The 24488-nt window shown below is 43.0% G+C and overlaps 1 protein-coding gene across 1 annotated transcript in view; it reads left to right on the top strand.

The window, feature by feature from the left end:
* Positions 1–24488, top strand: part of LOC122799218 — a 1108404-nt gene that overhangs the window by 803851 nt on the left and 280065 nt on the right. Inside the window, exon 14 of the mRNA XM_044068137.1 lies at positions 16661–16708. Coding sequence (XP_043924072.1) covers positions 16661–16708 — 48 coding nt within the window. The remainder of the gene's footprint in view (positions 1–16660; positions 16709–24488) is intronic.

Raw genomic sequence — 24488 nt, 5'->3', positions numbered from 1 at the left:
AGGATATAATTTCTTTAATTCGTGGATCCCAGCCTCATCCAGACAGGACCTCTCCCACCTCCAGAAAAGAGGCCTAGAGCAGAGCCCCCTGAGCCAGTATCCACAGATGATTCCTCTGATGACTCAGAGCATACAGATCCTCCTGAGGCTTCTTATTCCCCTTACGAAGACTCTGATGCTGAAGAGTCCATTCCTTCAGCCTCTCCACCTGAGGAATTTTCCTTTGGGGAAACTTTGCATGCTATGAGGGAACAATTTCAGTGGCAGGGCCAAGATTTCTCAGACTCCAGAAAAAGGCTTAGAACCTTTCTACATTTGCCACAACATAGGCCTTTAGCTATACCTCCAGTTCTTTCTGTTGTAGATGATGCATTTAATGATGCTTGCACTGCTCCTGATTCATTACCTCCGGCTCCTGCTAAGCCCGATAGGTACTACAGGGTCCCGGACACTCATCACCATTTATATAAGGCTCCCTTTGCAGATCCAGAGACCATCTCCCAGGGCCCTAAAGCTGTAGCAGCTACTTCTACTAAAAACCTCCTCCCCTCTGAAAGGGACTCTAGGTCCTTAGAGAGATGGGGTAAAAAAGTTTACACTTCTGCTACTTTGTCAGCAAGGGCTTTGAACTGCCAATTTCATATGATTCAATATCAAGAGTTTATGCTTGACCAGTTAACTAAAAAGCTGTCCTCTGAAGAATCTTTAGATAAAAAATATGTTCAGGAAATGGTACATAACATACAGCAGGTTAGTAACCATTCTTTAAAATGTGGCTATGATGCACTGGAGGCTTCCTTTAGATCAGCCATGACTGGCACAGTTATCAGGAGACATGCATGGTTGAAAGAACAGGCATTACCAGACCATGTCAAATCAAAGCTTTTGGATGCACCTATGGACAAGGTCAATTTATTTGGTTCCCCTGCACAACAGGTACTAAAAAAGATGGAGGAGAAGGCGAAATCTGTACAAACAGTGAAAGATTTCTGACAGGTACAACCTCCAAGGTTTAGCAGGAATTGGCCCTCCAAGAATTGGTCTTTTCCGGACTCCTCTAAGACACAGAGAGGCAGGAATAGGCGTTCTAGAGGCAGAAACCAATCCAGGGCTGCCTACAGGGGACGCCAGTGGCAAGGTAACAACCAGCGAGGCACAGACGCAGCCACCACCACTACGACAACTCAATCACAGTGACTTGGCAGTGGCACTGCCTACCAGGGAACAACTAGAAGCACCCTTAGGCGGAAAGCTAACCTTATTTTCAAAGAACTGGCATTGCATCACAAGGGAAAAATGGATTTTGCAAACTATAGACCAAGGTTACAGGTTCCACTTCCATACTCTACCAGGAAAGAGAGGAATGCCAAACCTACCACCTACTCAAAGGGCAGAAGCTCTAAAGCAAATATCTCAACTATTAAGAATGAGAGCTGTGGAACAGGTACCATCTATGGAGAAAGGAAAGGGATTTTACTCCAGACTCTTCCTGGTACCAAGAAAAGAAAACAAATGGAGACCTATTCTAGACCTGTCCGCTTTAAACACATTCCTCATTGTTCCAAAATTCAAAATGCTGACCCTACAGCAGCTTCTTCCCATGCTGGGCAAGGAGTCTTGGCTGGTAACTCTAGATCTCAAGGAGGCATACCTGCACGTCACCATTCGACCAATTTGCAGAAGATACCTCAGATTTCTTGCAGGATCAGAGCATTATCAATTTTCAGCATTGCCCTTTGGCTTGTCTACTGCGCCCAGAGTGTTCACGAAATGCCTGGCATCAGTAATTGCTCATTGCAGACTTCAGGGGATCCAAATTTATCCCTACCTGGACGACTGCCTGATACAAGCGGACAACAAAAGCAAGCTAACAGAAGACTTACAAAGAGTCATTTACCTGTTACAAGCCCTGGGATATACAGTCAATATAAAAAAGTCAAGGCTGATTCCATCCCAAAGAATAAACCTTTCTGGGTGCAGAGCTGGACACTTCAAAACAAATGGCATTCCTAACTGCAGAAAAGAAAGAGCAACTACCTCTACTTCTTGGCATTAACAAAGCAGAACCATCTAACTGCAAGAAAAGTACTACAAGCCCTAGGCTTCATGGCATCCTGCATAATTCTGGTCCCTCATGCCAGACTGCATATGAGAAAGCTACAGTGGTACCTGAAGAATTTGTGGTCCCAACACAAGCACAGCCTAGAAACCAAAATTCCAATAATCCCATGCCTGAAGCAAGAGTTCCTATAGTGGGCCCAGGCCTGTCAATCAAACACAGGATTGCCCTTCTGCAACAGTCAACCAAGCCAAACCATCACGACAGATGCCTCAGACCTCGGTTGGGGGGCACACATGCTGGGCAGGTGCATACAAGGCTTATGGACTCAAGACCAGCTGCGCCTGCACATAAATCTAAAGGAAATGCTGGCAGTAAAATTGGCAATCCAGTCATTCAGACCGTTTCTCCAGGAAGGTCAGTTGATGATAAGGACAGACAACACCACAGTTATGTGGTACATCAACAAACAGGGAGGCATGCATTCATATCCTCTATGCCGGCTGGCACTGGACCTATGGGATGTGGCTCTGAGCTACAACATTCAGTTACAAGCAATTTTTGTACCGGGAAAAGAAAACATTCTAGCAGACATTAAGCAGAACTACCACAGACGCCCACGAATGGATGCTACATCCGGACATCTTCAAAGCCATTACAAGAAAATGGGGATCACCACAAATAGACTTGTTTGCATCACCACTCAATCACCAGCTAAAGAAATTCTGCACAAGGACATACCACCCACTTGCTTGGAAGGTGGACTCCCTATCTTTCAGTTGGAAAAATCTGACAGCATACGCATTCCCACCACTTCCTTTGATGCACAAGGTGCTTCTGAAGATCAAAGAGGACCGTCCAAGGATCATTCTAATAGCTCCAGACTGGCCAAGACAACATTGGTACCCACTGCTGAGAAGCATGTCTCGGGAACAAATATGGACACTACCCCTGATCCCATTACTGTTAACACAGAACAACTACAACATCCTGCATCCGAACCTGAAAACTCTGCAGCTGACTGCCTGGAACATTACATAAGAGCAATTAACCCAAATTTATCCCAAAGGGTTAAAGACATAATCCTGGAGGCTCGTAGACCTTCAACAAGAAAGAATTATGCAGCAAAGTGGAAAAGATATCTCATTTGGAGTACTGCAAAGGGCAAAGATGTGACACTGGTAAACATAGCCAACATCCTGGAGTACTTGGCAGTGCTCTTCCATACAGGCCTGTCCTATTCCTCCATCAAGATACATGCATCAGCTATTTCAGCAGAATACAGCTTGGATCCTCCTGTCTTCTCTCATCCTCTGCTCAGACAGTTTCTGAGAGGAATCAAAAATGTAAAACCTCCTAGGAAACCACCATTGCCAGCATGGGACTTGAACTTTGTGCTAGAAAAATTGACACTTCCCCCTTTCGAACCAGCAGCAACAGCAGAATTACAATACCTATCCTGGAAGACTGCTTTCCTGCTGGCAATAACTTCAGCAAGAAGGGTCTCTGAACTACAGGCATTAATGGCAGTGCAACCCTTCCTGATCTTCCATCAAGATAGAGTGTCCATGAGAACAAATCCTACATTCATGCCTAAGGTGGTATCCAGAGTGTCATTAAATCAGGCTATCCACCTACCTACATTCTTCCCCAACCCACAGAACAGGGGAGAAAGACTCTTACATACCTTGGATGTACATAGGCAATTACGCTACTACCTGGACAGGACCAAGTCCAATAGAAAAACTGACCAGCTTCTGGTAGCATATGCAACAGGAAAGGAAGGAAAACCAATTTCAAAACAGACAATCTCCAAATGGATAGGAAATTGCATTAAATTTTGTTACTCCTACCATGGAAAGAAAACTCCAGAGAACATCAGGCCTCACTCCACAAGGGCTACTGCCACTACCACAGCTTTCTTACGAGGAGTGGCTACCAAGGACATTATAGAGGCTGCTACTTGGACCTCCATGCATACATTTGCCAAGCATTACAATTTACCTTTATACTCTACATCCCGAGCAGGTTTTGCCACTGCTGTTTTGCAAGGGATCCTAGCTACACCATCATCTCTACCTTTTTCCTCCTCCCCTAGTTTAGCTATGGTATTCTACCCATTTGTAAGGACTGCAGATGCATCCTTGAAGGACATAGTACAGTTTTGTACCTACCATAAATGTAGATGTCCGATAGGAATGCATCTGCAGTCAGGATTACCCACCCACCTTCCCCTCTGAGGTACTCCTAGGGTATTTGCCATCCTTCAGCTAGCTTGGGGGGGATCTATTATGGTGTATTTGTTTGTATATATGTACATACATGCTTATTTTATGTGTTTGCTCTCTACTTTTTGGGAACATTGGCATTTATCCAAATTTAGCCATCCAAGAGGGCACCTGGCATCTGGGGCAAGAAACACTGAGGAAGATGGCGTTGGCTGATGCCTTTATACCCGAAAAACTGCAGCGATGACGTCAGGTGAAGTGCGACACCAGCCGAAGCCGGACCCAGACTTTGGAATCCGGCCGACCAAAGGGCTGCCTGACGACAGGACAACCCATTTGTAAGGACTGCAGATGCATTCCTATCGGACATCTACATTTATGGTAGGTACAAAACTGTACTTTTCTTCTGGTATTGTGATAGGGATTTTTTTGGGGGGTAAAGCTGATACTGAATCTGTCTGCTAGTATGTTGGCTATTTCTGTTGGCTCAGTGTAGGAGGTACCATTGTGCAGTAACTCAGATCAAATCTGGGTTTTGCCTTGGAAGTTCTTGATATAGCTGGAGAAGGCTTTGTGGTTGTTTTTGGTGTCAGCCGCAATTCTGCCTTAGAGGATTTGATAAAGGATCTCAAAATTTTGTTGAGGCTGATAAGGGAGTTTTTCCAGTCTTCCGAGTCTTGTGACTTCACTTTTTTCTGCAACAGTTTCTTCCTTCTGTTTTAGAGTTTATTGATGGCTGGGAACCACCAGATTAGCTTCCTTTTTTTGGAGGAGAGCGTCTTGGTTCTATTTGGTACGGCAAGTTCCATGCATTTGTGTACGTGCTTGTACAGTGCATTGGTGTATGATTCAGCAGTCATGCAGCTATTTTCTATTGGCATGGGTGCCGAGAAGTTAGCCACCTCTGGTTTTAGGAGTTCACAGTCCGCTTTGGAGAAGTTTTTCAGGGTGGTCACCTTTGTGGTGGGTGTCGATGAGATGAGGATTTCCATGGTGAAGTTTGTGGTCTGATTTAACCAGGGAGGAATTGACTATAGGTGTGGAGCAACGGTGTCTCATGTTGGTGATAACCAGGTTGAGGATGTTGCTTCATTTAGTGGGGTCAGAATGAGCTGGTCCAAGGCATTGGAATTGATGAATTGTTACTTTAATAATTTTCCCAGTTGATGGAAGGGTAATTGGAAGTCACCCAGTATGAGAGTATTGGGTTGAACCTTGATGGATTTCAGTGTGCTTAGGAATGTGGAGTGAGAGTCTAGGGACATGGTTGGGGTTCAGTAGCAGGCCATAACTTGTATCTCCGTCTTGCTCAGTGTTGTACCGGGAGTATCTCGGATGCATTGTACTGGGTTACCAGTCTAGAGGTGTGCATATCCTTTATGTATATAGAGACACCATCACCTTTAGAGCTTTCAGCCATGTTCCGGGGACGAAAGTATGGAATGAGTAGTAACCTGGAAGCACAGGGGTGCTTTTTGCCTCTTTAAACCAGGTCTCCATTATAACACAAATGTCAGCATTTTCCATTTTGAGGAGAGCATTGAGTGAGTGCATCTTGAGATTTAGACTTCTAGCATTGAGCAAAATGACCCTCAGATTGCATTAGTTTGTAGCTGTTATGGTGGAAATTTGGTCTTTGGACACTGCCTAAAAAAAGCACTATATGAGTGGCAAGACCCTTAGCCAGTAGCCGGAATCCCGGGGTGACATATATGCAGGCCGTCTCTGGCAAACCATTGAGGTCTGTCAATCATGTCATCCCAGGCAGACAGACACTTAACTAATTGTTGAAGTCAATCATTTTCTGTTCATACTGTGGTATTAATCTGGGTGATGATAGAATACTGCTCAGGGCTAGGGTCATACCTGCCTGGGCCACACAGTCCGAGAGATCCATCACATCTCTCTACATGTAGTCCAGGGAGGTATGTCTCAGGTCATTCACACCCACATGAACAATGACTGAATCATGCTTGTACTTGTGGAGTGACCTGAGTGCATATGTTATGTGGCGGATCCTGGCACCTGATAGACAACTGACTGTCACTTTCTTCTTGCTCAGCCTAGTGAGTGGGACATCAGTGTGCCTCACAATTGAGTCTCCTATGATTAGTACATTGGGCAAAGTATTTTGCCTTAAGGGCTTAGGTTGAGGGGCACACTGTGGTGGTGAGCTATGTGTTCTGGGGTTGGTGGTGTGTTGTGGTGGTTGCGTTTCTGTGTCTGGGGTCTCTGTTTGGGTAAATTTTTATTAAGAGCCTCCGCGAAGGTGGGTGTATGGTTTGTGTTTCTATATGTGAGTTGTGATGGTTGGTGTTTTGGGGGGCTGTGTGTTCCATGTGGTGTGTTGCAAGTGTTGACCTTCTCTTCTTGACCAGTAGTCCGGTCTTGGCTGGAGAGTGCACAGCTTCCAATTTGGTGATGTAAGTGCATCAGAGACTGTTATCACACTGTCATAGAATGCCCAGGTGCATCAGGTTAACAGGAGAAAGCACAGGAAATTGCCCTACAATCATGCTAGGAAGGGTGATCAAAACTAAAAAGTACTGGTGATGATACTGTGTAGGAACAGCTAGTGCTGATAACACCTAAGTGTGTTGCAGTAAATGCTACAGAAGCCTGCTGTGAAGTGTAAGTCGATTAAGCTAAATGAAGTGCAAGAAGTAAAAGAACAAGCAAGTTCTAAGGGAAAAACTGACAAGCAGACTTTCTGGCATCGGTAATAGTTTGCCTCAGCTGGGTGTCACTGCATGGTGAGCAAACCTGTGCAAACACTGGCTTTTAAACCAGACCGTTGAAAGGGATGGAAAAACTGCCCAAACAGCCAATAAACTACAATTTCTGGGCCAGAAACCACTCGTGGTAGATAAAGCTACCTAGTGCTTACCACTCCCACTGATAACCTAGAAGACATCCCTCTAGCACAGAAAGGGCTGGGGGGGATTTAGAAACTTATAAAACAGTCCTGGATACAGCAAATCTGTGTCTGGACTACACTAGTTATAGGAAAGGTGGGAAAGAAGCTTAGAACTTTTTTTTTTTTTTTTTTTTACAGAAAAGCAGCTAAAATAGCAGTAAAAACAATTTAAATGCAGTGCAAGCTGCCCACACTTGAGTGTGTAGCAGTATTAAAGCAAATACAGTTTAAATGCAGTTAAGTTAAACAAAAACAGCTAAAAAGTGCAGAAAGCAGTAAGTTAGGAAAAAATCAGCATGGAGGCACTTAAGAGCATTTCTTTTTCCTTCCTGTTGCTTTTGCAGCCTGCGGGATCCCAATTCTGGATCCTCAGAGCTTAAACACCTTACTTACACTGCCTTATGATTGAAAACATTGTTTTGCTGCATGTTTGTCTTGAACATGTGTGCTCTTGTCTCACAGTTGAAGTATTGTGTTAGAAAGCATTTTTAATTGAAGAATATGCTAATTATTCAAGCTACAGCAGGACTGAGTATGACTGTAAGATTTTTAGCTATACATCACCAGCTATCCATTTGAGCTTTTGTTGGGGATGAAGTTGTCATAGAAACAAAGTTTTCTGAAAAATTGTTATTTAAGTAGTAATTAAATTAGGAACTGGGGATGTGGTGAAGGTAATGGATTTCACCATGCAAAGGCTTTTTGCAAATATAGAAAAATAAGTGTGGAGGATTTTACCATGAGGCTGAACCTATATTAGTTGGTGTGCCTTATTACAAAAATCCAGTACCCTTGTTTAATGCTAGTAAGCTTCTCTACCATTTACTGTCTACAGTCTCGAGACAAATATGCAAATGATGATGTGGTACAAGCACTTAGATTCCCTTAGAAGTAAAGGAATGGTAAAATGTTCAAAAAAGTGTGCGAATAAGACAGTCAACCATTCCCTTTAAATGAAAAGTGTAGCTGAAATCCTGCACCATTTTTTTTTGCTTTTGTGTTTTGCATTTTTCATTGGAAGACATCCAGACAATTGGGAAGGACCAACGACCACTTTAATGGAATACAGCAGTCAAGCCCTTTTGTCTCCAGAACTGCCATAATTTGGCACATACACCACTTAAATAGTGCTACCAACACATCATGTGATAAATCTACCCAATAAATATATAGTCATTTAAATCCAAATGAATAAAAAACTGTATAAACATATCTAAACCTGACCTAAAAACATACGTTTATATAAACTGTACAAGAAATAGGCTGATGTTCTTTGTGTTTCACTGAGTCATCACGTTTGGGTTATCTGTCTGCAGGTAGCCCTCAGCCGGCCTGACTACCAGTCTCTTCGGATTTCTGCATCGGATGCTGTCACTTCTTCCTTGACGTCAGGTCTTCAAGGGTATAAAACATGCAACTGATGCCATTACATCAGTCTTTCTTGCCGTGCTGTGCCAGAAGCAGAAGCAGTTCGTAAGTGCCGGTTGGCCGACTCCTGAAATTTTCATTTTCGAGTTTCATTCCCAAAGTCTTCAGAAAAGATGAGTATTCCGTTGGGGATCCTATTTCTTGCTCTAACCGATATCAGTAAAAGTTAACAATTGTCTTACCTGTGGAAAGCAAATACCTCATAGAGATTTTCATTCTTACAGCATCCCCTGTTTAGGCCCAGACCACGACGTCCCTCCTTGTCGGTTTTGTGCCTTGTTCAATGCCCAAACTATTCGTGGTCAGGCTATTTTTGCAGCTAATTACTTTCGTACTCTATCTGTGTACTCCGAAATGGCTTCGTTAAGCCATCTGACTACCAATCTTCTGAAAAAACGTAAGGATAAAGACAGATACAGACCGCATAGGACCAAAACTGCCGATGCTTCCGTTAAGCTAGTCACCAGTCCACCGGTACTCAGGCACTTTCGCAGCCCCTGATACCTGCTACTTCAGATTCACAGGCCTCTACTGAGACCCATTCGGAGTCCAGTATGCCGAGAGATGCTTCTTCGACTGTGGAACCTGCGGATGGGTCCGTAGCCACTGTGCAGGCACCGGCTTCTGAGTGTGTATTCAGGCAGACATTCATGCAGACATTCATATTAAACCAACGCCATCGTTTTCATCCAAGCCAAAAACTCGCACTATGCCTAGAAAACCGACGACCAAACCGCAGGCTCAGGCCCATATGCCTAAAAAACAAATGCTTAGAATGGCTGAAGACCCTATCTTAATTGGGGAAAACCAGCCTTCCCACTCTGAGACCTAGAACTGATTTTCTTTCCGATTCTTCTAATCAGGAATCTGATATTTCTGCTCCTTTTGATTACCAGGATTTGCCCTTATCCACTTATGAGGATTCTGATGCAGAGAAGATTCCATTCCCTCTGCTTCCGCTCCAGAAGATTTTTCTTTCAGTGAAACCTTGCATACTCTTAGGGAGCATTTCCGCTGGGAAAGCCAGGATTACTCTGAGTCCAAAAAGAGACTTAAGGAATTCTTATTCCTACCTCAACACAGGCCTTTAGCTATCCCTCCTGTTCTGGACATTGTAGATGATGCTTTCTTGGAATCTAGCCTTACCCCAGACACTTTACCTCCAGCTCCCAGAAAACCTGACAGGTACTACAGAGTACCTGACTCTCACAAGTTCCTCTTCAAGAATCCTTCTGCAGATCCAGAGACCATTTCCCAAGGACCAAAAGGCCTACTGCTGCCAAAATCCTACCCCTTCTGATAGAGATTCTAGAGCCTTGGACAGATGGGGTAAAAAGGTATACACTTCTTTCACTTTGGCCATTAGGGCTATAAATTGCCAGTTTCATATGTTAAAGTATCAGCAGCATATTATGGGACTACTTAGACAGAAAATTATGTTGATTCCTGACTGTGCTGAACACAAAGAATTGCAAGATTTAATGTATTCTGCAGAACAAGTTGGTAAACATACTTTGCAATGTGGTTTTGACGCTTTAGAAGCATCTTGCAGGGCTGCTGTCACTGGGTCTGTACTTAGAATGCATGCTTGGCTTAAGGAACAAAACTTCCCAGATCATAAGAAAGCTAAATTACTGGATGCTCCCTTAAACCAAGACCGCCTTTTTGGCAACAAAGCAGAAGTCGTCCTCAAAAGGGTGGAGGAAAAAGCTAAATCTATGCATATTGTTAAAGATTTCCTACAAGTACAGCCTCCCAGATTGAGTAGGCATTGGCCTTCAAAGAACTGGTCCTTTCCAGTCCCTTCCAGGTCTTCAGTCCAAACCCAGGAACAGCAGACCACCTAGGCTACAGTCTCAGACTACGCACAGATCTAAGCGGAGGTGGGGGTCCCACTTCCAAAGCAGGGAGTAGTAAGCCACCGCCCTATGGAAAAATGGCACAATGACTTAACCTTAACCTTTCCAAGCCCTGCTCAAGTGCCTGCTCCCTTAGGAGGAAAGCTCGTCCTGCATGCAAAATACTGGGAACTCATTACCCAGGACAAATGGGTTTTGAACATAGTTTCCCAAGGATGCAGATTCCACTTCCACACACTGCCAACCCCAAATGGTTGGCCAGACCTACCCCCAAATCAATGGGCAGAGGCCCAACAACAGGTTCTCTCTCTTCTCAGTAACAGGGCTATTCAACCTGTCCCAGCAGAACAAAGGGGACAAGGTTTTTATTCAAGACTTTTTCTGGTACCCAGAAAAGACAACTCCTGGCGTCCTATCCTGGACCTCTATTCTCAGCACCTTTGTGGTGGTTCCAAAATTCAAAATGCTAACTCTTCAACAGCTTCTTCCTGTGCTAGCCACGGTTGCCTGGCTGGCAACCCTAGACTTAAAGGAAGCTTACCTGCACATCTCAATAAGAGGATCCTGCAGACAATACCTATGTTTCAGAGTGGGCTCCATGCACTTTCCGTTCTCTGCACCTCCCTTTGGCTTATCTCCTGAGCCCAGGGTGTTCACAAAGTGTCTAGCTCCAGTCATTGCATTTTGCAGGCAGAGAAATATTCAAATTTACCCATACTTGGGATGATTGTCTGATTCAGGCAGAAAGCCAGGACTTGCTATTATAACACCTGGCATTCGTAAAGAAACTTCTAACCTCACTTGGGTACACCATCAACGAAAAGAAATCTCACCTAGTACCCTGCCAACAGATTGTATTCCTGGGAGCAAGCTTGAACACAACTTCCCAGATGGCATTCCTCACTCCGGAGAAACAAGTTTATTTGACAGCCTACTTCAAACTATTGGCCACAAAACCCCAGCTATCTGCAAGGAAAATACTGCAAGCTCTGGGGTTCATGGCCTCTTGCGTTCTACTAATTCCATATGCAAGACTGCATGTGAGGAAACTTCAATGGTACCTAAAAAGCCTATGGTGTCAACATTCTCAGGACCTGGAAACAATGATTTCTATCATTCCTTGTATCTTTATACAAGTTCCTCTGGTGGACAGAGGCCTGCTACCACAACAAGGGACTGCCATTCACTCTACCTCCAGCTTCCCAAACCCTAATAGACGCATCAGACTATGCATGAGGGGCTCACATGGCAGGGCAGTGCATTCAGGGCAAATGGAACCCGCGACAGATGCACCTGCATATCAATCAAAAAGAAATGTTAGCTGTACAGAATGCTCTGACAACCTTCAAAGACCATATTCTTCCAAGACAACTGTTGGTAAAGGCAGACAACACCACAGTTATGTGGTACATAAACAAGCAGGGGGAACCCACTCGTACCCTCTCTGCAGACTAGCCATGGCTCTATGGGACACAGTCTTGAGCTGCCAAGTACACCTACAAGCACAATTCCTGCCAGGCAAACTAAATTCACTGGCAGACGACTTAAGCAGAAATCTCATGGACCCACACAAATGGAAACTAGTACCCAAAATATTCAACCTCTTGAGGAACAAATGGGGAACTCCAGAGGTAGACCTGTTTGCCTCCCCTCAGAACTACCAGTTGAACAAATTCTGCACCAGAACTCCCCACAGTCAAGCTTAGAAAGTGGATGCACTGTCCTTTACCTAGGAAAGCCTCTTGGTTTATGCCTTTCCCCCTGTGCCTCTCCTCTTGAAGGTTCTACTAAAGATCAAACAGGACAAGCCAAGGACAATACTGATTGTACCAGACTGGCCATGCCAGCACTGGTACCCCTCTTGCGCAGTATGACATTGCTACAACCATGGCACCTGCCTCAAACCCCTTCCCTGCTGTCCCAGCAGCCTGGCCAGATTCTGCACCCTCAGCGTCAAATCCTGAACCTTGCAGCCTGACTAATTCCTTGAGCTCTCCTCTAGCATCCCTCATTAAGCAGGTACTGGATGTCATTCTGGAGGCAAGGAGGCCTAGTACTAGAAAATCCTATGCTGAAAAGTGGAAAAGATACTGTTCCTGGAACCAGGTTCAGGGGATGGGGCACAATGGTGCCCAGCTTACCTCATATTCTACAGTACTTAACAGAAATGCTCCACAAGGGCCTATCCTTCTCGTCAATTAAAATTCATGCCTCAGCCATTTCAGCACATTATAATACTGAGCCCACCACTCTTCTCTCACCCCTTGCTAAAGCAATTCCTTAGAGGGGCCAAAAATTTAAGGACCCCCCCCCCCCAAGAGAGCTCCCACTCCAGCCTGGGACCTTAACTTTGTATTGGAAAAGCTCACCCCCCCCCCCCCCTTTGAGCCAGCTGTTACAGCAGAGTTGAAATTCCTTTCTTGGAAAACAGCCTTCCTTCTAGCCATCCCTTCAGCAAGAAGAGTGTCTGAATTACAGGCCCTTATGACAGTGGGGAACCCTTCATTATCTTCCATGCAGACAGGGTTTCCCTCAGGACTAATCCTTCCTTTATGCCCAAAGTGGTGTCTAGTGTGGCCCTAAATCAGTCCATTTATTTGCCTACTGTTTTCCCTAATCCACAAATCAATGGGGAACTAATAACTGCACACTCTGGATGTGCACAGACAACGTAGGCTTAGTCCTGTCCAAATAGAATCTATCAGAAAATCTGAACAGCTGCTAGTTAGCTTTGCTGCAGGGGCAGAGGGGAAGGCAATTTCAAAGCAAACCATTTTCAAATGGATAGCCCATTGCATTCATTTTTGCTGCAAGCACCATGGAAAACCTACTCCACAGGGGATACGATCACATTCCACCAGGGCTGCATCTACCTCTGCGGCATTTCTCAGAGGAGTCCTTACCAAGGACATCGTAGAAGCTGCTACCTGGAGCTCTGTACATACCTTCACCAAGCATTACCACTTGCCTATCTTTTCTAAATCCAGAGCTGGATTTGCCACTGCAGTCTTGCAGGGATTAATAGCTGGCCCTAATGCTCTTTAACTTCCTCCTCCCTTCCTTAGCTTTGGTAATCAACCCAAATGTGATGACTGCAACAGTGAATACACAAAGAACATAGTGCAGTTGTGTACACTTACCATAAATATAGATGTTTGAGTGTATTCACTGTTGCAGTCATGGTTACCCTCCCTCCAGCCCCCTGACTTCTCTTCGCTCTACCTCTCCTTCTTGTTGGTATATTTAATCTTTCTTGTGTATTTGTTTTTTTATGGGGGTTTACCATGCCATTTAATTGCTTCCTGTTGTGGGGGCACCTGACATCTGGGGCAAGAAAAACTGATGTAATGGCATCAGTTGCATGTTTTATACTCCTGACGACCTGACGTCAAGGAAGAAGTGACAGCATCCGACGCAGAAATCCAGAGAGACTGGTATTCAGGCCGGCTGAGGGCTAACCAGCAGGCAGATAACCCAAATGTGATGACTGCAACAGTGAATACACTCGAACATCTACATTTTTGGTAAATGTACACAACTGTACTTTCATGCTGTCTTCCAAACAGTTCCCATATAGGAACCCCCCTCTCTTCTGATAGTTCCCCAGAACATCCTCTAGAGGAGATCCATGCTTAGAAAACATAATATTTGATTAAAAAAAAAAAAAAAAAACTGAAATGAAAATTCACTTGGATAAAATTCAACCTTCCTGGCCCTTGAGTTTTAAAATAGGTAAAATAGACAAGTATCATTAAGGCCCATAGTATCCAAGGCGTTTAGCGTGAGAATCCAAATTAATTCCCTGCTAAGCAAATGTTCTTCCAAAGTATAACCTCTAGAGTCCTTTGCAATGTAATCTAACACAACAAAGAAAAACTTGTGGTTAGGGGCAGGCATAGTTAATATGTCTATACAAAGCATTAGAAGTTTTTCTTTTGCTTATGTTATTAGCATGTTCATACATCTCTCTCTGTATATCTTTTAGTTCTAATGTTAATACGAGCAATAGAACAAGAGTTGGGAGGGGTGGCCTAATGGTTAAAGTGTTTGCCTTACAAACACAAGGTACAGGGTTTGAGTCTCACAAGGTGTTAATTGGCTAGGCTTAAAATGGCTCACAAAGGCAGTTAGCCTAGTACTAATCTATGAACCTATGAACTTTCGAGAGGGTTTTCCAATATAAAATGCATTGCATGAATTACACGATGCTGCATATACAACCCAGCTGGATTCACAATTTAATGTTCAGAATCTCTATTCTGTTATTCCCCATAGAGAAGGGTTAGAATGGTTAGAAGATATTCTCTTTGATGTTGGTGAGATGGACTTTGACAACATCAAAGTTATTGGTACTTTAATGGATGTAGTGTTGTCTAATAATTTTATTTATTTTTAAGGTCATTTGTTTAAACAACTTAACATGGGAGCAGCATGTGTGCCAAGTTTTGCAGATTTATTTATGGCATACTGCGAGAACAATTGTATCTTTAACAGTCAATTTAGGTAATCTTGGAATTTTTACATCAGATTTTTGGACGAAATGTCTGGGTGGTTCTAGTGAGAGGTTAACTGAATTTATTGATTTTTTTTTTCAATAAGAGTACCTCTTTAGTACCTTTTCAAATTCCTACCTCCATTATGTCAGTTGAAACCCCCATTTTCAGAAGAACTGAGAGAATTTTTATTTGCTATTTTCACAAGAAAGGTGTAGTAAAAGGCCGATTGGTTAGGTTGGCTCGAATGATCACAGATGATGAAGTGTTAATTGTGAATTATAGTATATTAGTTGAGATGTTTAAAAACAGGGGGTATCCATCAGATTTGTTGGAAATGGTCAAGGACAAAGTATGTGAAAAGCAATATAGACAGTTTTATAAACCATTACTGCCATGACCAGGTATTGATCAATGTTATAGGATCAACAATGAAATTCTTCATCAACAGGTGGCATCAATAGGTTATGATGGGGCTTTTATCACTACCTACGGAACTAATTATTGTGCAACTGTGAATATAATTAGACAATTTGCTTTTAATTTCATTGTCAACTGAATTGGTTAGTGTTTTAGGAAAATTACCTAAAATAGTTTTTCGCAAAAATAGGTGCTTTAAAATAATGTTTAAAGACATGGGTGTGTGAAAATTTGCAGTTGACCCAGTGGCATGTTCAAGTGTGGTTTTTGCAACCAGTGTAGATATGTTTTAGAATGTAAATCATTTTTTGTGAAAAATAGGAAGTTTGTGATAGATGGGCACTTGTGAATCTAGCTGGGTTGTATATGCAGCATTGTGTAATTCATGCAATGCATTTTATATTGGTTAAACCTCTCAAGTTGAAAGAGAGTATGTGCAAACATGCTAATGACATAAGCAAAAGAACTTCTAATGCTTTGTATAGACATATTAACCCAAGCCCCTGCCACAAGTTTTTCTTTGTTATGTTAGATTACATTGAAAAGGACTCTAGAGTTTATATTTTGGAAGAAAGTTTGCTTAGGAGAGAATTAATTTGGATTCTCAGGCTAAATGCCTTGGATACTCTGGGCCTTAATGATGCTTGTTCTATTTTACCTATTTTAAAACTCAAGAGCCAGGAAGGCTGAATTTTATCCAAGTTAATTTTCATTTCAGTTTGTTTTTTATCAGATATTATGCATGTAATGTTTCTATGTTTTTTAGGCATTAGTAAGGTTTAACTGCCTATTTATTGTACAGTTCATATTAAATGTATGTTTTTTGGTTAGGTTTAGATATGTTTAAACATATTTGTTTTTTATTCATTGGATTTAAATGATTTGTATAGTTATTGGGTAGGTTTATCGCATGATGTGTCGGTAGCACTATTTAAGTGGTGTGTGTGTCATATTATTGGCAGTTCTGAAGAAGTCTTTATGTAAGACGAAAGTGCTTGACTGCTGTATTCCATTAAAGTGGTGGTTGGTCCTTTCCAATTGTCTGGACATTTTCCTTGGTTTTTGGTTTATTGGTCGGTGACTTTTGGTTGAATTTTTCATTGTTTAATTTCATTATGCTTTTGTTACTCCTGCTCTCCTGTAGAATCATGTTTGTTTTGATGTTCATTGATCTTGCACTTACCAGTTTCCTAATTTTTAAATAATGAGCAATGGCAAACGAAACTGTTAATATATACAGATTTTTCTTATTTCAGTTGGACCTCCCGAATACCAGCAGCATCCATATTTGGACCAAACATCAGGTGCGTTGGAAGAGTGCATATTTTATAGCCTTTTTTTTTGTTTGTTTTTTTTTTTTTTTGTTTGTTTGTTTGTTTTTTGTAGCAGTTGGGTCATTGTCTAGTAGTTTCATTATTCCATAATGGTCAGTCTGCTGTTGCAGGGTAAAGTGCAACTAAGTCACATGTTTTCTTTATTTCTCTTCTTGCTGGAAAAGCTTGTAGCTTTGTATGTAACACTGTGATCAGTTCACTGAGACAGGCTCATACAGAAAACAACACTTCACTGAATGCTTCATCACCACTAGAGCATACATGCTCAGACCCTATCCTAGTTGAGCCGCTCTCACATCCCAGAAAAGTTCTTCGGGCCTCTTTTTACAAAAATACATAGATGCAGGCCATCCCAAGACTGAATATTTGAATTAAGATTTAGTTTGGTGCATAATTTTATTATTAATTTCCAATCATAGTACATTATTCTTTTATTATTAATTTGCACTTAAGTACACATACATTGACTTTTATCCTGCACATAATCTTATTTCACATAAAGCAGTGCCATAGAGTGAGTGACAAATCATGTATATTTTGGACCTCAGAGGTTTTTCAAACCATAGGGCCTTCCACACACACTCTTTTTGAACCATGCAAAAGTAATGCTCTTTGGATTCCACCTGCCTGATTGCTTTAGATGTGTACTTTTGTACCAGATGCCATAAATTACATTAACAAAGCAAAATGTGTGTGTTAAATTTCAGTTTTTCCAACAAGAAGTGAAACAAAATTTATTACCCAATAATAGCAAAATTAGCCATTTTACAATATTTCAACCATGCAAGATCACTTAAGTTACTGTCATTATAATCCACCAGTATCAGTACACACAAATTACTGCCACTTGACTGTGTACACCTCAGATGCCCGATGGTGACAAAAAAACTTGACACAGTAAATTATTCTAACCTACTTTACACAAATGCACAATAGTCCTTCAAAGCCAGACTAAATGACTAATAACTTTATCTTGACAGTGGGTTCAGTCATTCCTATCCACATATAGCCCCCATACCAAGCAACTATAGCCTTGTGATTGACTGTTATATCGGATTGTGGCAAAAATAATTAAGTACTAACTACAGACAGTAGTGCATTTCTGATTTGTTTCACACACACACACACAGTATCCCAAATATTCCAACTTATTTCCAAAAATGCACATTGGTTTGGCAAAGTCAGACAATTTAAATCGAGTAAGCAAGGGATAAGTCACTTGTATCTACTGACAGCCTCCCCCATCCAGTAGTTATAGCCACTTTGCTGTATACAGCACATCAGTTTGTGATAAAATAATAATACTTTTTTAACTATTAGTTCAAGAATCGAGGACAGAGCCGCATAATGTGAGGGACAAAGGCCCAAAATCAGTTGCAGATTTAAATTTTTGCCTTTGTTGCTCTTGTATATTTAGAACATTGATAGAACAACAGTTTTTGTATTAACATGCATTTTCTGAAGGATATGAACTCTGAAACTGAAATATTTGCAATTGTTTAGTAACTTCAGTCCTTATTGTTTACCAGAAAAAGCATATTGTAAGGGAAACAGGCCAAAAATATGAAACAGATTCAGGCAACGTTGAGAGATGTGTAACTTCAGTGTTGTTTCACACAAGCATTAATCACAAGTATTCAGACTTGTTTCACATAAGTACATACTAGTTTTGCAATACTAGAATGTTTATTTTAAACTGAGCAAATGACAAGAAGGTAAATTACTTTTATCAGCAACATTTAAGTTGTATTACACAAGTGTAACTTCCCTGTATACCTAATCTCCTGGAATGCTGATGTGAGTTGCATCTTGTAAGTCAACAGGACCATTTCAGGTTTACTAACCGTAATCCTAAAAGCTCCATTCCTAAGCCTAATTCTAAAAACTCTGTCCCTAAACATAATCCCCAAGCCCCATTCCTAATCCCATTTCTAAAACACTCCTCCCTAACTCTGAAATCTCAGTCCCTAACACTAACCATAAGTCCACCCCAACCCTATAATCCCCCTTGCAAATTCTGAAAACTCTGATGTCATTCAAGGATGCATCTGCAGTCATCACATATGGGTTGTCCTGCCTCAGGCAGCCCTTCGGTCGGCCGGATTCCAAAGTCTGGGTCCGGCGTCGGCTGATGTCGCCCCCTCCCCGACGTCAGAGCGCCTGGGGTATAAAAGCGTCAGCCGACGCCATCTTCCCCAGTCTTTCTTGCCGCATGGTGCCCGAAGCAGAAGCAGTTCGCAAGTGCCGGTCGGCCAGCTCCTGTAATTCAGCTACCGAAGACTTCAAAAGCTAAGTACCCCGTTGGGGACTCTTTCTTGCCCAAACCACGACGTCTCGGCCTGTTCAGCCTGTGCTTCCTTCAATCGACACACTCTTAGGCGTCGGGCGGAGTTTGCAGAGGAATTTTTTGGGGCTACTTTCTCTTACAATATGCCGTCGGAGACTCCGACTTCGCATTTAACCCAGAAACGGAAGGACAAGGACCGACACGCGGACCGCGGTTTCGGCTGAAACCACGGCTAGGCCTGCAGCGAGTGTCTCGGTCTTGGCTGAAACAGAGTCCTTGGTACTTCCGACCTCCGAAACCGCTCAACCGATAACCTCGGCCCCGGAGGCCCCTACTGAATCGGTTATTGAATTTCCTTCAGAAACTGGTGTCCTGGAAACTTCCGACACCATCCCTCTAGACAAAACTACTCCAGCACGTGGTGCAGCCAGGCCTCCTGCATCCATGTCCATAAAGGCATTCACCAGGGCTAAAGCTGCTAAGCACACAAAAGCTTTGCCTCCCAGGGTTATTCCTCAGGGACCCACTACAGGTTCACAGATTCTAAGTTTAGCAGAGGACCTTATTTCCTTAATTAAGGGCTCTCAACCTCCTCTAGACAAAAGGCCCAGGGTTGAGCCCACTGATCCCCACTCCTCAGATAAGGCCTCTGATGGCTCTGCTCTCTCGGACTACCAGGAGGAGGCTTTTTCGGCCTACGAGGATTCTGATGCAGAGGAATCTATCCCCTCGGCCTCCCCTCCTAAAGAGCTGTCCTTTGGGGAGACCCTTCACACTATGAGAGAGCATTTCCAATGGCAGGGCCAGGAATTCTCTGATTCCAGGAAGAGATTAAGGACCTTTTTGCATTTACCTCAGCATAGACCTTTGGCTATTCCTCCTGTTTTGAATGTCATTGATGATGTGTACTCTGAGTCTAGCATAACCCCTGACACTCCCTCCGGCTCCTGTCAAACCCGATAGGTACTACAGGGTCCCGGACTCGCATCATTTCCTTTACAAGGCCCACTCTGCTGATCCAGAAACTATTTCCCAGGGCCCTAAAGGGGTTGCAGCTGCCACTACTAAAAATCCTCTCCCCTCTGAAAGGGAGTCCAGGGCTTTAGAGAGATGGGGTAAAAAAGTGTATACTTCTGCTACTCTTTCTATGAGGGCATTAAATTGTCAATTTCATATGATACAGTACCAAGAGTATTTGTTAGATGAATTGCATAAAAAAGCTGTCTTCACCTGAACCCCTAGATCGCAAATCACTTCAGGATCTGGTGCATAACTCCCAACAGGTTAGCAACCATTTCTTGCAGTGTGGTTATGATGCATTGGAAGCTTCATGTAGGTCAGCTATGACAGGTGCAGTCATACGTAGGCATGCTTGGCTGAAGGAACAATCTCTGCCAGACCATGTTAAAGCAAAGCTTTTGGATGCTCCACTGGAAAAACAAAAGTTATTTGGCTCCACTGCTCAGGAGGTCTTAAAGAAATTTGAGGAAAAGGAAAATCTATACAAACAGTCAAAGATTTCCTCCAAGTCCAACCACCAAGATTCAGCAGAAATTGGCCTTCCAAGAATTGGTCCTTTCCAGACACAGACAGATTTCAAAGAGGCAAGAACAGGCATGCCAGAGGTAAAGGGCAAGCTAGAGGCTCCTACAGAGGACTTCAATGGCAGCCTCCCAACCAGAGAGGTAGTACAGGACCTACAACTGCTGCACAAGGACAGTCTCAATGACTTTACTTTGACACTGCCAACCAGGGCTCAATTGGAAGCACCTTTGGGCGGAAAGCTTTCTTTATTCTCAGAAAATTGGCACAGTATGACAAGGGACAAATGGACACTGCCAATAATAGACAAAGGATACAGGTTCCATTTTCACACATTACCAAAAAGAAAAGGCATGCCAGACCTGCCACCGAATCAAAGGGCAGAGGCTTTGAAACAAATCTCCAACTTAATGTAAATGAAAGCTATAGAAAAGGTTCCTCTTTCAGAACAAGGCCAATGATTTTATTCCAGACTATTCCTTGTTCCAAGAAAAGAAAAACAATGGAGGCCTATTCTCGACTTGTCCGCACTGAATACTTATCTCATTGTGCCAAAATTCAAAATGCTGACGCTACAGCAACTCCTTCACATGCTGGGCAAGGGGTCTTGGCTGGTAACTCTAGACCTCAAGGAGGCATACCTGCATGTCCCTATCAGACAAAGTTGCAGAAGACACCTCAGATTTCTTGCAGGTTCAGAGCATTATCAATTCTCAGCATTGCCCTTTGGCTTATCTACTGCGCCTAGAGTATTCACGAAATGCCTGACATCAGTAATTGCACACTGCAGACTTCAGGGGATTCAAATATACCCATATCTGGACGACTGCCTTATACAAGCGGACAGCCAACAAACTTTGGTAAAACATTTGAATTATGCCATCCACCTACTTCAGACCTTGGGATATACAGTCAACATTCACAAATCAAGACTTGTTCCATCCCAAAGAATAACTTTTCTGGGTGCGAATCTAGACACAACCACCCAAATGGCTTTTCTCACAGAAGAAAAACAAAGACAACTACCGGATTACTTCACAAATTTGACAAGACAGACTCAGCTGACTGCAAGGAAAATCCCGCAGGCCCTGGGTTACATGGCATCTTGCATTCTTCTGATTCCACAAGCAAGGCTGCATATGAGGAAACTACAATGGTACCTAAGGAGTTTATGGACTCAGCACAGTCACAGCTTAGAAACTTTGATACCACTCATTCCATGCCTTCAAAAGGAATTTCTGTGGTGGGCTCAAGCAAGCCAGTCAAACAGGGGTCTGCCCTTCAGCAAACCAATAGCCAGCCAAACCGTGACAACAGACGCTTCAGACCATGGATGGGGAGCACACATGGAGGGCAGATGCATTCAAGGCCTATGGTCACAAAAAGAGCTACGCATGCACATAAACCAAAAGGAAATGCTGGCAGTGATGCATGCAATCGAGGCCTTCAAACTCTTTCTACATCAAGGCCACCTGCTAATAAGGACAGGCAACACCACAGTTATGTGCTACATAAGCAAGGAGGTACCCATTCCTACCCTGTTTGCAGACTGGCAATGAATCTATGGGAACTTTCACTGAAACTCAATATAGAGCTGCAATCCTAGTTTGTGCCAGGAAAAGACAATATACTGGTGGACAGCCTAAGCAGAAATACCATGGATGCACACGAATGGATGCTGCACCCAGACATCTTCCTTCAGATAACACAATCATGGGGGAGGCCGGACATAGATCTTTTTGCCTCCCATCACAATTATCAGTTGAAGAAATTCTGCTCAAGGACATACCACCCACAAGCATGGAAAGTGGACGCTCTCTCTTTCAGCTGGAGAACTCTAACAGTATATGCATTTCCACCTCTTCCATTAATGACCAAGGTCTTACTGAAGATCAGGACAGAGCAGCCAAAAGTGACTCTGATAGCTCCGGACTAGCCAAGACAGCACTGGTACCCACTGTTAAAGAGCATGTCACACACAAAACCGTGGCCTCTTCCTCAATGGCCACTTCTCCTGACACAGCACAATTACAAAACTCTGCATTCCAACCTGAAAACCTTGCAACTAACAGCCTGGAGAATACCTTGACTCCTCCCCAGGATAAGCTATCCAAGAGAGTAAAGGATATCATCATGGAAGCTCGCCGGCCTTCCACAAGAAAGGCATATTCAGCAAAATGGAAAAGATTTCGCACTTGGAGCACCACAAAGGGCCTAGATGCGACAGTGATGAACATGGCACATATCCTGGAATACTTGGCAGAAATGCTCCACAATGGCCTGTCTTACTCTTCCATTAAAATTCATGCTTCAGCAATTTCAGCAGAATACAATACTGATCCACCTGTCTTCTCTCATCCTCTCCTAAGACAGTTTCTAAGAGGAATTAAAAACATCAATCCTCCAAGGAAACCACCAGTGCCTACATGGGACCTTAACTTCGTGTTGGAAAAACTAACACTGCCTCCCTTTGAACCAGCAGCATCTTCAGAATTACAGTTCCTGTCTTGGAAGATGGCCTTCCTTCTAGCCATAACCTCAGCAAGAAGAGTATCTGAGTTACAGGCCCTCATGACAGTACAACCATTTCTTATTTTTCATCAGGACAGAGTCTCATTGAGAACCAATCCTTCATTTATGCCAAGGGTGGTATCCAGGGTCTCATTGAACCAAGCTATTCACCTGCCTACCTTCTTTCCAAATCCACAAAACAAAGGGGAGAAACTTCTGCATACCCTGGACATTCACAGACAGTTGAGCTACTACTTGGACAGAACTAAAACTTACAGAAAAACTGACCAGCTGTTTGTAGCATATGCTGCTGGTGCACAAGGAAAAGCAATTTCAAAACAGACAATTTCAAAATGGATAGGGAATTGCATTCAATTTTGTTACTCCTTTCATGGCAAAACTGTGCCAGCTAACATTAGGCCTCATTCCACCAGAGCCACAGCCTTCTTAAGAGGGGTGGCTACCAAGGACATTTTAGAAGCTGCTACATGGAGCTCTGTGCATACATTTTCCAAGCATTACAATTTACCTTTATATTCCAGATCCAGAGCAGGCTTTGCTACGGCAGTCCTGCAGGGTGTTTTAGCTACACCATCCTTTACATAGATCCTACCACCCCCAGATTGGCTGTGGTATTCTACCCATATGTGATGACTGCAGATGCATCCTTGAAGGACATAGTACAGTTTTGTACCTACCATAAATGTAGATGTCCGATAGGTATGCATCTGCAGTCAGGTTTACCCTCCCTCCTTCCCCTCTGTGGTAATTCTTGGGTACTTATCCCTCTCATAGCTAGCTGGGATTATCTATTATGGTGTATTGGTTTGATATATATATTTATATATATTTCTGTGCATGTTTGGAATTTATTGCATTTCTCCAAATTTAGCCTTCCTTAGAGGGCACCTGGCATCTGGGGCAAGAAAAACTGAGGAAGATGGCGTCTGCTGACGCTTTTATACCCCAGGCGCTCTGACGTCGGGGAGAGGGTGACATCAGCCGACGCCGGACCCAGACTTTGGAATCCGGCCGACCGAAGGGCTGCCTGAGGCAGGACAACCCATATGTGATGACTGCAGATGCATACCTATCGGACATCTACATTTATGGTAGGTACAAAACTGTACTTTCTCTTGCCTAATACTGAACCCCCTCTAATCCTTATTCTGAAACCCTACCAGTAACTGTAAAAGTATAACACAAATTAAAAAATACCCCAATATATATAAAATATACAGTAAAGTGAATAACCTACATACAGTGAGCACACATGTCCCCCCATTAGTTACACTGCTTCCACATGCTGTAAGTAACCATTGCCCATTTTACAACAAACAACCTCCACCTATCAGTGTTGTTAACTTGGCTGTGTATACCTCATCTGATTCTGATTAAAATAAAAAGAGA

This window comes from Protopterus annectens, chromosome 4.part0 (genome assembly GCF_019279795.1).
Source record: "Protopterus annectens isolate FY-2018-M chromosome 4.part0, PAN1.0, whole genome shotgun sequence".
In the NCBI taxonomy this organism is placed as follows: Eukaryota; Metazoa; Chordata; order Ceratodontiformes; family Protopteridae; genus Protopterus; species Protopterus annectens.
The sequence above is the reverse complement of the archived record's forward strand: the minus strand, read 5'-3'. Positions and strand labels throughout refer to the sequence as shown.